This window comes from Mangifera indica, chromosome 8 (assembly GCF_011075055.1).
Source record: "Mangifera indica cultivar Alphonso chromosome 8, CATAS_Mindica_2.1, whole genome shotgun sequence".
Classification (NCBI taxonomy): Eukaryota; Viridiplantae; Streptophyta; class Magnoliopsida; order Sapindales; family Anacardiaceae; genus Mangifera; species Mangifera indica.
Window position 1 is genome coordinate 2,483,842 of NC_058144.1, and position 13,632 is coordinate 2,497,473.

Consider the following 13,632-nt stretch of genomic DNA (forward strand, 5'->3'; position numbering starts at 1 on the left):
TGAAGCTGATTTTAAAATTACTGAGTGTGACAATATGGACCAACAAATAATAGATATTGATTACGAAATCACATGGATGACAAGGCGTTTTTTTTTATATTAAATACAATAAGTCTGCTCGGTCAGCCTCACCTTCTCTTTGAATTAGACAACAATTCGTTTACCAAACAATGAAAATCCCTACATATTCCCACCAACATCGACACGCCTTTGACTTCTTCAAGTCTTTGTTTTTTCCAATATTTAACCTGGGTCTCAGAATATTGCATTGCTAATAAAAGGTGATAACAATGTCCAAAATAACGGCCGATGAACTTTAGCTGAAGGCCCTGAAAGAAATGAAACCACAAACATAATTTTCTGGAGCTACCAAAGCTTAAAGGAAATTGCCAACTTGCTCACCACTTAACAGCACTTTTAGTTTCTGTCTACAAAGAACCTTGTCACCTATCGTATATTCACAATCTGGGAAACGGGATAAAGATACATGGAGGTTGCTTTATGCTCTAGATAGTTTTTCAAATACTTTGCGCCAAGGGCCTAAAGTTTTTGATGCAGCCAAAAGGCTTGGACAACACCCTAATACCACCCTTGAGCGGCACTAAGCCTGCCCGTACATTATGAAGTGATGAGGAACCAAACACTGAAACGCTGAAGTTTTTCAACACCCACATTTTGCACTACCGTGACTCATCAAAGAAGCAACTCTCTCCCTTTTTTAGTTTATGAAGTGATGAGTTACCCTTTCTTCGTCATTGATTATAAATTTATAAAAAAAAAAAAAACTTTTGTTATCTCGCACTCTTTCAAACGTGCACAGAAGCGCTAACAAGTATAGTAATAGAGAAAAAAAAAATTGCAGATCCAGCAACTGAGATTAGGCAATGTTCCAATGCCTTCAAGATATGGAGGCCAGCCATATACAACATACAGACAAGGATCAGGATCTAATTTCCTGTGCAGGTAACTTAGGATTCTGATCTCCTAGATGACCCTGCTTCCCAGCACTTGCAATAAAATATTTCTATTGTCCAACTTTTATCATAAAGTTGCAAAGCTTGTCGAATACAGCACCATTTCATGATTACTTCTTAAAAAATTACTTCTACAACCGGCAAAATACGACATCTCAATTATGCTGCCACACTGCATTTTGAATAAGAAGGACCTATAACGTAATACTCAGAATAACTATTCAAATTCCACTCTGCTGCAGCCAAATATTTTGCTCCGGCTTTCATATTTCAGCATGAAATTTTCCTTATAATTGATAGTTGAAAGAATCTCATTTTTGCAGCAGTATATCCCACTGAACTTTCACGATTCCACTATTATAAGACATTTTACAGTACAGTACATATAAATTAAAGACACTACTTATCAGACTAAGAAAATTTTTATTGAATTTCATGCACTTTCCTAATTGATTACACACAAAATAAACTTCGATCAAATAAATAGCAAAGTACATAAACAAGGACATATAGAAGTTCAAAACCAGGAATCAAGTCAAGTACACTTATGTTTCTGTGCCATGGCGGATGAGTTAAACCAAGGTATCCAAACTGATGTTGTCTTCTGATACAGCCTATAAGCTTCAGCTCTGTGCTCTTGTTTTAACATCCGCTCTTCAACAAGTATTGTCACATATGCCAAGCACAAGCTATTGATGAGTGCACCAACAAATGTCCATCCATGACCGAGGTTCCATGCAAATATAACCAGTCCCCACCACCATAACTGCTCCCCGAAGTAATTTGGATGCCTTGAATAGCACCACAGTCCCCTGTCAAGATTAAGAACTATGGGCTTTCCAAGCTCTTTCAGCTTGTTATTTCTAGTTACAAATTGATGGAGCTGTGTGTCAGCAAAGTAAGCAATAACGATACCACACAAACAGACCACGGCAGCAACAAAATCCCATATATTCAACGGCTTATCAACCGAGTGCACAACATACAATGGCAAGCACACTCCAATCAGAAATACCTGAAAAGATGTTTAAGCGTAACGAAGGTACTCCTGAAATTCTTGAAGGATAAAAAAAAAAATTCAGAGCTCGTTGAGGCATTTTATCGAGCGTTTATCCAAGTTCAAAAAACCGTATATTTTAGGTTGAGGTAGTGTTAAAGTTAGCAATGAAGACAAAAAAAATGGATTTACCTGTTGAGAGAAGTAGACAGCGAAAAAGGAAACCCACCACCAGTGTTTGCCATACTGAGCGCGCATATCCGTGAACCGCCAGTCTTCCCTGGCACCCCACTGCCACTTTTCACGCCTGAAGTAGTTATGCGTCAGCCTCACACTCCACACCCATGTCAATATTATCACTATTATTGACCTCCAGTGATTATACTGCCCCAACGGATGTGTTGCGAAGTAATGAACTAACATTACTGGTATGACAGTCCAATACAAATCGATCATCTGCAGAAAAACATACACACACAAATTAGTTAACTGAGAAAAGAAATTATTTAAAAAGCAATTGAAGGGGTGAAGAAGGGAGATACCCAATGGCTATTCTGGATGTGACTGATGACCCAGAAGAGAACATTGACGTTGAAGAAGAAGAAAATATTGGCTACAAGAAGAGGGTGGTAATAGCACCATGACCACAGAGGTTGAGTAGTATGAGATAGATGATAGTGATCAAGAAATGATAGATAGAAGAGTATGGAAGGAAGGGGAGTGAGTAATGAAATCACTGCATTCTTTAAGTTACGACCCATGTCGATGTTGTTGTACTCTTTCAAATGGTTCCAGATCCGGCTTGTTCCTGATGCTGCTCAAGATATAGGGTGATATACATATATATATAGGCAGCAGATTAATGTCCAAGAAGCTTATATTTTTTAATAAAATTATAATATTAAATAATAATATTTTATTATATAATAACTTGCCATTATTTATATTTAATTTTGTACCATTGTTGATAGCTCTTTATTTTTTTCCTTGAATATTTATGAACTTTTTATCCTATGCCATGATGAACAAAGATTCACATGTACCTCTTTCTGCATCGTGGTGGAAGTGGTGGTTCCCCACGGTCAACCACTGCTGACTGCTAATCATCATGGGGACCTACTGCTTCTTCAATGCCAGTTAGTTAATGCACTAATCTATTATACACATGAGTAATATATAATTGTGATTTGTCACCATGCTTGTGCTGTCAATAATGATGATCGCGGCCTGAAGTAGTGTCCGCAATGATAAGCTCGAATCCTCTCGCATGGAATCGACAGTACTAAAAAATCTACCTACTCACTGCACTGGTCCACCGTCTCTGGCTCTTCATCAATTCTTTCTTATCTCCGCAATCCTCGCAGAAAGCAGGAGACACAGCTACAATGCATGTACGACTGCCTAGCTTGAGGTGGATTGAAAGCCGCTCACGGGCTTTTCTCGACTTAAAGCACACATCAGGGTCCACAAAGGAGGTAGTATTTTGCTCTCTTTAGTAAGCATAGGTCGGCGAAATAGGATTTATCCAGCATGCGTTTGCAGGCCTGAGGAAATTTCTGTCACAGCTTATCACAATAATGCTTCAAATATCAGTGTCTTTGACACATCTTGTTTCTCTTTGATGATGCAAAATGGGCTGTTAACAGAGCGACGAAGAGGAACCAAACACTGACTCCACTCCAGATATGCCCACCAGCATTGTCACAAAAATCATGTTGATGTTGGCATGGCAACAAACAAATAAGAGAAAGAAAAGTTGATATCAGGGTGAAAGGAAAGACCTCAAATAAAAGAATTACAAATATCCTGGCACAAACCACGACACATGACAATTCCAAACACAACTCTATTATTTGATATCCCATTACTAAGCTCCCGCTTTTAAAGTGCACAGCTAGCGGTAACTCTTACAGACTCTTGACTTAATTTGAGCATCACAAAAAACCATCGGTTAAGAAAAACAAAATATTTAGAAGCAGCTCTGACTAAAAAGAACCATTGAAGGGCCATGATTACAACTTGAAGTTGCCCCAACAACTGCAATGCAGCTCTCAGAAACCCCTCTTCTCCCTTGCAATATCATTTTTAATTGCTCGCTCAATCCTTTTCAAGACAAGCCACTGCAACATGGAAAGAAAGTATAAAGAATTGTGTGCACAAGCTCACTCAACAGAGACCTCAAGTTGTGAAACTCTTAAGTTTTACCTGAAGTCCAAGAATAGCAGGAATCCATAATTTCCCCTTTTCATCTGAGCCGGAGCCGTCAATCAACTTCTTGTCCACAACAACAGCTTTGCCCTTATTTGTTGCAACATCTGTGATTATTTTTACCAAGTTTGGTATCCAAGCTTCACCATTTGGAAGAATCTGGCATTAAATGATGAGCAATTCAATAAATAATCAAGGCACACAAATATGCAACAAAAGTCATAAAGTATTCACAGAAACTGAACCTTCTCATCATTCTCATTTTTATTGCATCTACCACTATTCTCAACCAACACAGCAGGAATAGAAAAATCCTGCAAGCATCACAAACAAATATACAAATTAGAATATGAACACTTTGACAACACTAATTTAAATGCGACTAAAAGTTTAAAATTCTTCTATGCAAAAGGCATTCATATGAACCAAGAAAAAAAAATTAAAATGCAATTATGCACTGACAAATGATAATTCTACCATTAAGAACACATTCAATTTATGAACCACAAACTCTGTTGAAATTTTATCAAATGTTTTCCCGAGTTTATCAAAACCATAATTAGTTATCGGTCACAATATATTCATCTCATGCTTCTGAATTCAAAATTCAGCAAAAATTACAGATCAAAGACTTCAAAATCCCTCATTCCATTCTAAATTTCAGATACAAAGGAAACATGTCCTTCCATATTTCACAAATCAAAACATTTTGCATAATCTTCAAAAATAAAATTTCTACAATATAAATTAAGACAAATAACATCAAAATTATCAACAATTCGCAAGCCTGATTATTTGGCTAACACCTCATTGGCAAAAACAATTTTCTTTCCATACAGTTGTAACTACAAACCAATGTCAACAAATCAGTAACTTAAATGAAATTTGTCATTTGACTCTGATTAACAAGAATTCGAATAGGCAATCAACTGAGGGTAATTCCCTCCTACAATAGCTTAATACTTCCAAAACAAATTTAACAAAGCATACAAAATAATGAGAGTAATCCCCTGTTTCTTCAATTCTGTAACATTGTTATAATAATCCTAACAGAGCATATATATCTGCAGAGCAATAAATTACCTCTCTGGTCATTCACTTTATAAAAAAACTAAAAACATGAGTTCTAGACTGCAAAGGTGCAAAGATCCACATCATAATTTATTCTTTTTCCTTTTAAAGCAACTACGACAGAAAGTATATACAAACATATATCCCATCTTTCATTTCTAGTGTTTGCAGTTCTAGTATCTTGAACCAAAATAATATTAAAAATGGTATACCAAAGTTTTAAGACTGATTTGTCAGAGAAATGACTCAGGTATAGCATGCTTCTGTACAATACAGAAAACTACCAGAACAAAAACAAGTAATCCATAATCCAACATCTATGTGGTTGTATATTATTGTGTAAACTCTCAAGCACTTAATTATCTCCCAACATATGCAACAATGCACATGTGTGTGTCTCCTTATTGAACAAAAGGAGACAAAACTATCAAGAGGGCAGGCTTGACCACTCTTGCCTAGAATGAATGGTAAAGCAACAACTTTTATGTGTATCCTTAGGAAAACCATCTCTAGCGGTCTAGCCCCTACAGAGTGACAAATAAAAGTTCTTGCAACAAAAGCTCATTGTATAATAACATCCCGCCTCTCTACCTCTGAAAGAACCTACCTCCATTTTTGTTATAGCACAATCAGTAGCCAACCCACTGTCCACTTGCTAGTTTCTTAACTTTAAAGAGATTATGTATATGCAATTATTATTTCTTATCAATGTTAGAAAATGTTAGTTCATTGCCCAATGTCAACCTTGATATATTTCTAATAAAAACTCTTTCAATCACTAATGCGTTGAATAGAAAAATTTACCTCAAATTCTTGTTTGCTAATTTGAGCTCCAAGTCGAATAGTCTTCAGAAGAGCCTCAGAACGTTTAGAGGAATAAACATCGTAATTCAATTCATCAGGTGGGCAAAGTTGGGCATGAGTGAGGACAAGCAAACTTCTATGCCAAATTGGTTTGCCAAAAGCTCCGGTGATAGCCTTTATAATTTGCTTATCCAAGTCATCCACTCTATATGCATCCAAACGGTCTACATAGAGCAGAACATCTATAGTCTTATTCAAAAGAAACCTGCATTGCAAGTTCCCATTGTTAACCACAGCATTATCACATTTAATATGAATCATATCTAAAGTAAAAACTTTCCACAACACTCAAAAACTAACCCTTTTATCAACTCAAGAGCTTGGTAACTAATATAACCAGCCTCGACAAGCCCAGGGGTGTCAATTATGTTCAATGTGAATCCTCCCTTGGTACGTGAAACCATTATTGGTCTCAGTGCTTCTGACTGCAAGGCAAACAACAGAACATCAAAATAGCCGAACAAAAAAATGACCAAACCCATCAAATCCTCAAGATAAGTGAACTTTTAGCACGCCTGGAAAGAATTAACAGTGACAGCTCGTTCCCCGATAAGTGAATTGACAGTTGAAGATTTTCCAACACCGCCTTTGCCCATAACAAGTATTGTCAACGTGTTTACATTCTGTGATTAGTAACAAGAATTTAAGGTTGATTGACATTATTAATAAACGACTGAGGGATTAATAAAACTTAATAAGAAAATAAAATAGAAACTTAAACCTCCTGCTTCAATTTGGCCAGTAATTCGATGAGTTTGTTCTGAGTTGCAGAAGGAAACTGTTGAAACCCGGTCCATTCACGAATTAGAAGGGACCCCATTGATTTTGTTCTAAAATTAAACAAAGAACGAAAAAAAAATGTAAACAAACAAATAATCAAATAACTGAACGGAAAGTAGAGTCAAATGTTCGAAACCCTAAGAAAACAAAATTCAATCTGTCAAAACCCTAAACCCTAAAAATAGTTTAATCTCTAACTAACCTGTTTGGCTTGACCTGTTTCTTCTCTCGGGGGGTTAGAAACTAGAAAGTAAGGAGTAGAGCCTTTATCTTTTCTCTCTACTCGGGTTATTCCATCGAACTTTGTATTTTGTTTTTTCCGCCCATGAAAATTATTTACCGACGTAATTCTTTCTTTTTTTAATTATTATTTTTATTTATTTTGTGTAGCCCAGTAATTAGGGCTTAACTAATGAATATAAAACACGCCAATTATTATAAGTCGGTCATTAAAATTTGGCCTAATAAAATTTCTCACCCAAACTTTGGCAAAGCAAATTTTCGCTTGTTTGAAAAGTTCATATCTATTTATAATAGTTGACATCTCAATTATTTTATATTTTTATATTTCTTTTTTCTTTCTTAAAAAAATAGATGGATTAAAAGGAAAGCACGCTTACACTTGTAACTCAAATTTTCTCCATCATAAATACAAGTGTATATTCACATTCTCAAAATCAATATCCGTAAAGACATGATTCTTACAACAAATATTTTATCTTAGTACGTAAATTATCAAGCCTTCAATAAGATAAATCAATATCTTTTGTTCAAATAGCAAGCCAAACTATATTTTCTTACTCTAACTCTTACCTCTTTAGTCAATCTCATTCACTTAAGAAAGACTTGTTGTCAATAGAAATTGGAAAAGAAGTTCATGAATGGTGTTTGCATGCATTGTAATTACTTTTAGTGTTCTACTTATAACTTACACACGACCAAGAACTGTGGATGAAGCGATAAACCTATTAAATAAATCATGTAAGCGAAACTCTAATGAGGTAGTATTATGTATACGATAGAGATGATAATTTGGACCCTATTTTAGGGGCTCCGACCCTCCCCGACCCTAACGGGAGGGAATTCCCCGATAAAAACGGGAAAAGAGACGGGAATGGGAATGAAAAAAATCTCTGTAATCGAAGACGGGTCGGGGACGGGGATACATATGTCCCTGCCCCCGCCCCCGCCCCCGCCCCGCCCCACCCCTTAAATCTAATATATTAATATAATTTTTTTTGAACTATTAAATTCTATAAAACTTTTACATTATAATTTATATAAATTGACGTCACATCAATATTTTACTTCATTAACAATCACACAAAAAATATTAATATTTAAGACTCAACTACATGAATTTTTCATAACTATATATATACTGTAATATATGGACCCTTTTATAAGCTTTTTTTTTTTTTTTGGTTTTTTATGACAACCGACTCACACAAACTGATTATTCTTTTTGGGTTAAGTTAATTACACTAAATAAGTAATATTTAAATTTAATAATTGGTCTAGACGAATATAAACTATATTTAATTTGGGCACCTCTTAGTTTGAATAAAAAATAATTCAATTCGAGTTTATTAAATTAAAATTAAGTTTAATTTAAATAAAAAAATAGTTTAACTTGGTTTATTTTAAATTTAACTCGATTTCGTAGTTGTAATTTGATTCAATTTGAATTTATAATTTAAATTTATAACTTAAGTTTGTGTTTTATTAACAAAATGATATTATTTTATCTAAATAATATTTAAAATTATTAATTTGAATAATAAATTTAAATTAAATTAAGATACAAATTCGAACTATCAATTCAATCATAAATTCTAATTATTAGTTTAAAATATGAATTTAAATTAAATATCTTTTAACTCAAATATAATATAATTTAAAAAATAAATTAAATCTTTTAATTTAAATTTATTTTAAATTAATAATTTTTATTACAAAATTGCCACCCATCTTTTAACCCTAAATCCCCTTTTCCTTTCATTTTTCCTCCACAGCCGCACACTTCCTCTTCCAGCCAAAGCTTCCATTTTTCACTCCACAGCTGCACTGCACACTCTCTCTCCCAGCCAAAGCTTCTTTGTCTTGTAGTTGGAGGTAAGCTTCTTCCCTCCACAGTGTGCTAAATGTATTAGAACATTTAGATTTATATTCCAAAATGCATGCATTGAGGAAACATCTACACGTTTTCTGAGACATGAAAACAAAAAATTATTTTATAAAAAGATTATAGATCAAGCTCTAAGTTTGTAGTTATGAAATCATTACTTATCATGTTGTCATGCTATGGAAAATGTCTTTTCTTTGAAGTAAATTGAAATCGCATAGGTATATCACAGCCAACTGACTTATATGAACAATAACATTTAACAGTGTGGGGGGAGGCTAATAAGTGAACTGTGAAATTTAATCGTCCTATCTCGGGAGAGAATATTGCAACTTTGTTTTGATTATAGTTAAAATGGAGGATAATTATGCTTCTATTCTGGAGTCAACAATATTGGCTCTAGCAAAATTTAATTAGTCTACAACATCAGCAATTTTTCAATTATGACATGTATTTTTCTTGAAAAATTTTGCAGAAAAGTAGCAGATAGGTCAGGGGATCTAGCTAAGTGGAGTGAGATTGTTGATGTTGTAACAACATTGTCTATTTCAGTTATTGCTAATGCCTATGTTTTTGAGTATGATGATTTTCAACACATTAAAAGTGTCAAATATTGTCTAATTGTTTTCTTATTTCTTCAAACTTCATAGTGTGATGGAATTGGCAATGTCAATTTATGAAGCAATGATTTGGACATTTAATTATACATATTTTATTTTATATTACAGGAAAATGTGCTTGAAAGATTAAAATATTTTCTATAAAAGGTGAAATATTATACAGAAGTTGTGAGATCTCTTTAATATATTTTTGTTTAATTAATTTCATTCTAATAAAAAGGTATTTTTTTTGTAGTTTCGTAAAATTTATTTATTGATTATTAGAATTATTAATAATGCACCATTAAAGAGTGTATATTCATAAAATATTGAGAAATTAAAATTTATTGGCTAGGGTGTGGGGAGGGGATTTTTCCCCGCGGGGACGGGGAGGGGACAAGGATTTTTTGTTATCCCCGTAACGGGGACGGGGATTGATATCCCCTACGGGGATGGGGACGGGGATTGATATCCCCTCTCCACCCCTCCCCGTTGCTATCCCTAGTATACGATGAAAGTTATGAGTTAGGGAATAAGTGAAATGGTCTAAACACATAATTTTTTTTAAATAATTTTTAACTAGAAGTAGATAACAAATTTAATAAATTATTTTTTACCGAATATTAAAAACATTTTTTCTTTTCATCATTTTAATAAGTAAATATAATAAATTTATTAGGCAGGATAAATAGGGTTTTTAAACTTGAATATTATTAAAAAATATACGTGGAAAGAAGCTATATTATACGGAGGCTTCAGATCTGCAAAAATTGCTGCGAGACACGGCGCGACTGTTGATTGAAAGATTGGAACAGAGTAAAAATGAAGCCCTGGATTGGGCTTGTGTAAGAAAGAGAAGAAGCATTCCCATCTGAGAAAAATAAGTGAGCATCTAAATATTAGTTGTTGCCTTGGCTTGCCCGGCTAAAATTATAAAATGTGATTTTTGACTGTAGAATGCTTTTAATATTAGTTGTATGCTGTTACAAATTAATAGGTCGATTTCAAAGAATTGTTTAGGTGAATTGGCATTGATGCTGTATAAAAGATTAAGCTGGATCTCATCATTGTCCAGCTCTAGATTTATATATAATATTATGCTACAATACAATTCACACAATCTGCCATTGTTTGCTTTAGGGTTTGCATGACTCTTTTTTTGCCAGATATGGTTATTTGTTGGTACAAGATTTCTTGGTTTCAATGCCAACTTTGTGGATGATGCGAGGATGGGGAAACCGTGCATAGTGGGCAATTTGCTAACCCTCTTCTTGGTGGTGGCCAAGCTCCACCTCCATGCGATGTGGCGAATCACTTGCATGAAGAAACTCACTTGTATGAAGTTATGTTTCAGCCAAGTTCATGTTATTATAGTAATGGGTTCTAAAAGTAACAATGACATTAAATGGGGAAATATTAGAGACTGTTTTCTAGAAAAAACAAAAATCACTTCCTCTAACAAACATCTATTGACAAAAAAATATTTCTTTAATCTTTATTCTTTAGGTTACAGAAACAACCCAAAGATCCCTGATGCCCCTTGCACAAGGTCAACTCCAAATTTCTCATCCCTGATTCCTACCCTGGAACAAAATTTATCATTAGGAGCATGCATAAAAAATCATTTTCAATTTAAGATCTGTATTTCAACAATAGTAGCCATCCTCAGAGTACACAGTACACTGCAAGGCCTGCACATGGTTAATTAGACCCCATCTTGACATGCTTCTTTGTGGATGTGCAAATTGTTTATGGAAACTGCTGAATTGATCACACCTTCAAACAAGAGTATAGTGACCATCCTCAGAGTACTGACTGCATAATGTGCTTCCGAAAATTCCCTTATGGAGCAAGTCTGAGAATCAAGAACTATTGTCAGTTTTTAGCTACAGCCGATCAAAGTTTCCGGCAGATTGTCATGCCATCTCCAATGGGTACCTAACATTCCAAAAATTAAGAGTGAGGGATCAATTGTAAAAGCTCTCAAAACTTGTAGTATGTTAACAAAGAACACAAATACTCACCATACTGATGCTCACACGCTTGTCCTCCATTAGACTTTTATTGAACTTCCTAATGCTGACAGTCTTATTATCTTTTACCTGCTGAAAGGAGTCATTAGAAAGTAGGTTATCCTTTTAATGGCTAGAGCTCATAATGGTAGTCAATAGCATTACCATAGGATCAGCAACTTTTCCATGCCAGAGGACATTATCAATCACGATGACTCCTCCAACTCTAACCTGCAACAAGAGATAACCAACTACATCGTTACAATCTGTGGTGAGGGAAATGAGAGAAAATATTTTACAAAGGAATTGAAATAACCAAACAAAATTTGCAAAAATTATACTTCAGCCTTACCAGCTGTAGTAATAATTCATAGTATTCCTGATACATTCTCTTTTCAGCATCAACAAATGCAAAATCATAGCTGCGTAAAGAGAAAATACATCAAAGAATTATTGTTATGTTATTTACTTCTTCATAATCATGGCAGACCAAAAAAAAAGCAACAACCAGTCACTCAAGAAAAAACTTGATTCATGGGGGAAAAGGGGAACTATCACCACTGGACTACTGTTTTCTAAAGAAAAAATGGGTAAGATGAGCCTAACAACTTAGTCTTATGCCTAAGAGAAAAAACTTTAAAGTCTAAACAGAAGTTAACTACATTCACCTTGATACGGGTAAGTTCAGCCTAATAACTTAGTCTTATGCTTTAGGGAAAAAAAAAAATACAACAATTTTAAGTCTTAACACAAGTTAACCATATTCACCTGGAAGCTTCACCACTCAGAATCAGAGATTTCAGGGCATCGGCAGCCAGTCCATGTTTAACGTTTACCTAATATCAACAAATCATTTCAGAGCTATAAAGATATCAACACAAGAAAAAGTAAAACAAGCCAGTGGTATAAGTCTGAGTCGCCATTATTCGTCGCAGACATGGATTATAACATAATTGTAACTTGACAAAAGAGAAGAAAATGACCTTGTGTGAAACACCCGCTAGCTCATAATACTTTTTGGCAACTTCAAGAGATCTAGCATCTCTTTCACAGGCCACCAAACAACCTGATTCAGGTAGAACTAATGCAATAGCCAATGATGAGTATCCCTACAGAAAAAAAAAAAAAAATCATATTAACAGCACTAAATTCATGGATAATAAGCTAAAACAATTGCAAAAAGACAGAAATGAAAAAATGTGAAGTGAAAATTTAAAGCTAGCTTGTCAATAATCAATACTAATTCATTAATACATACAGTATAAACACCGACTTCTATACAGCGTTTTGCCCCAAGAATTTGAACAAGCATAGCAAGCAGTTGTGCTTGATCGGGAGACACCTATCAATATTACAGTGAATATTTAGCAATACTTGAATGTTTTGTTTTAATTTGACTCCTCAAGAAACTGGTAAGGTACCTGCATCTGGCTACCGCGCATGCTAGCTGTTTCCTCACGAAGTTGCCGTAGAACCTGAAACACAGCAAGCCAGATATACAAAACGACACAGTTTATTGGTGTTTAGCGATGCAATTGAGGTTACAAAGGTAAAAGTACCTGAGGCTCGCGAACATTTTGGAGGATGTAGTCGTAAAGATGAGGAGTGATACTGATAATCTGTTTGTTACCGTACTTTTCGTCATTGGCAACGATGACTGTATCGGGATAAGAAACGGAGCAATTTCTTGTCCAAACATTATTAAACTTGGAAGCTCTACAACTTGCGGACAAGGAGGAGTGAAATTTCGCAACTCTTTTTTCCGTGTTCCGTAAAACGAAAGCAAAACGATTCACCGCCAAGCTGCTCGCCATTAATTCAAGGGGAAGTGAAAGACTCGAGCGGTTCGTTCGCAGCAACACTGTACTGTTGCTTGTTAATTAAACGAATTCTTGTGAGTGCGTATAATGGGCCAGGTCCATCGGGCTAAGTACTTTCCGGGCCTGGCAAGCTAATTAGTCAAGGAGGTAAGAAAAAAAATCATACGTTTTTTTTTTTTTTT

At 34.8% G+C, this 13,632-nt stretch overlaps 3 protein-coding genes across 4 annotated transcripts; all 3 read right to left on the bottom strand.

Annotated features, from left to right (window-relative positions):
• Positions 1-1,304: 1,304 nt before the first annotated feature.
• LOC123224119 (uncharacterized protein C594.04c-like) lies at positions 1,305-2,876 on the bottom strand. The gene is made up of 3 exons (XM_044647653.1): positions 2,514-2,876; positions 2,164-2,427; positions 1,305-1,989 (listed from the first exon to the last, which is right to left on the bottom strand). The coding sequence occupies exons 1-3, from the start codon at positions 2,730-2,732 to the stop codon at positions 1,510-1,512; spliced, it is 963 nt and encodes a 320-aa protein (XP_044503588.1). The 5' UTR covers positions 2,733-2,876; the 3' UTR covers positions 1,305-1,509.
• Positions 2,877-3,733: 857 nt separating this feature from the next.
• LOC123224120 (translocase of chloroplast 33, chloroplastic) lies at positions 3,734-7,254 on the bottom strand. Its single transcript, XM_044647654.1, has 8 exons — positions 7,097-7,254; positions 6,836-6,944; positions 6,630-6,737; positions 6,415-6,539; positions 6,055-6,319; positions 4,425-4,493; positions 4,177-4,338; positions 3,734-4,091 (listed from the first exon to the last, which is right to left on the bottom strand). Exons 2-8 carry the CDS (start codon positions 6,932-6,934, stop codon positions 4,023-4,025), a joined length of 897 nt encoding a protein of 298 aa, XP_044503589.1. The 5' UTR covers positions 6,935-6,944; positions 7,097-7,254; the 3' UTR covers positions 3,734-4,022.
• Positions 7,255-11,068: 3,814 nt separating this feature from the next.
• LOC123223504 (tricin synthase 1-like) lies at positions 11,069-13,511 on the bottom strand. Of its 2 annotated transcripts, none has more exons than XM_044646665.1 (9): positions 13,190-13,511; positions 13,052-13,105; positions 12,889-12,972; positions 12,614-12,739; positions 12,399-12,466; positions 11,983-12,052; positions 11,796-11,861; positions 11,643-11,723; positions 11,069-11,556 (listed from the first exon to the last, which is right to left on the bottom strand). In XM_044646665.1, exons 1-9 carry the CDS (start codon positions 13,442-13,444, stop codon positions 11,515-11,517), a joined length of 846 nt encoding a protein of 281 aa, XP_044502600.1. In that variant the 5' UTR covers positions 13,445-13,511; the 3' UTR covers positions 11,069-11,514. The 2 variants fall into 2 exon arrangements, with proteins under 2 accessions (XP_044502600.1, XP_044502601.1); XM_044646666.1 differs by having other exon boundaries at positions 11,643-11,720; positions 13,190-13,509.
• Between the last annotated feature and the right edge of the window lie 121 nt (positions 13,512-13,632).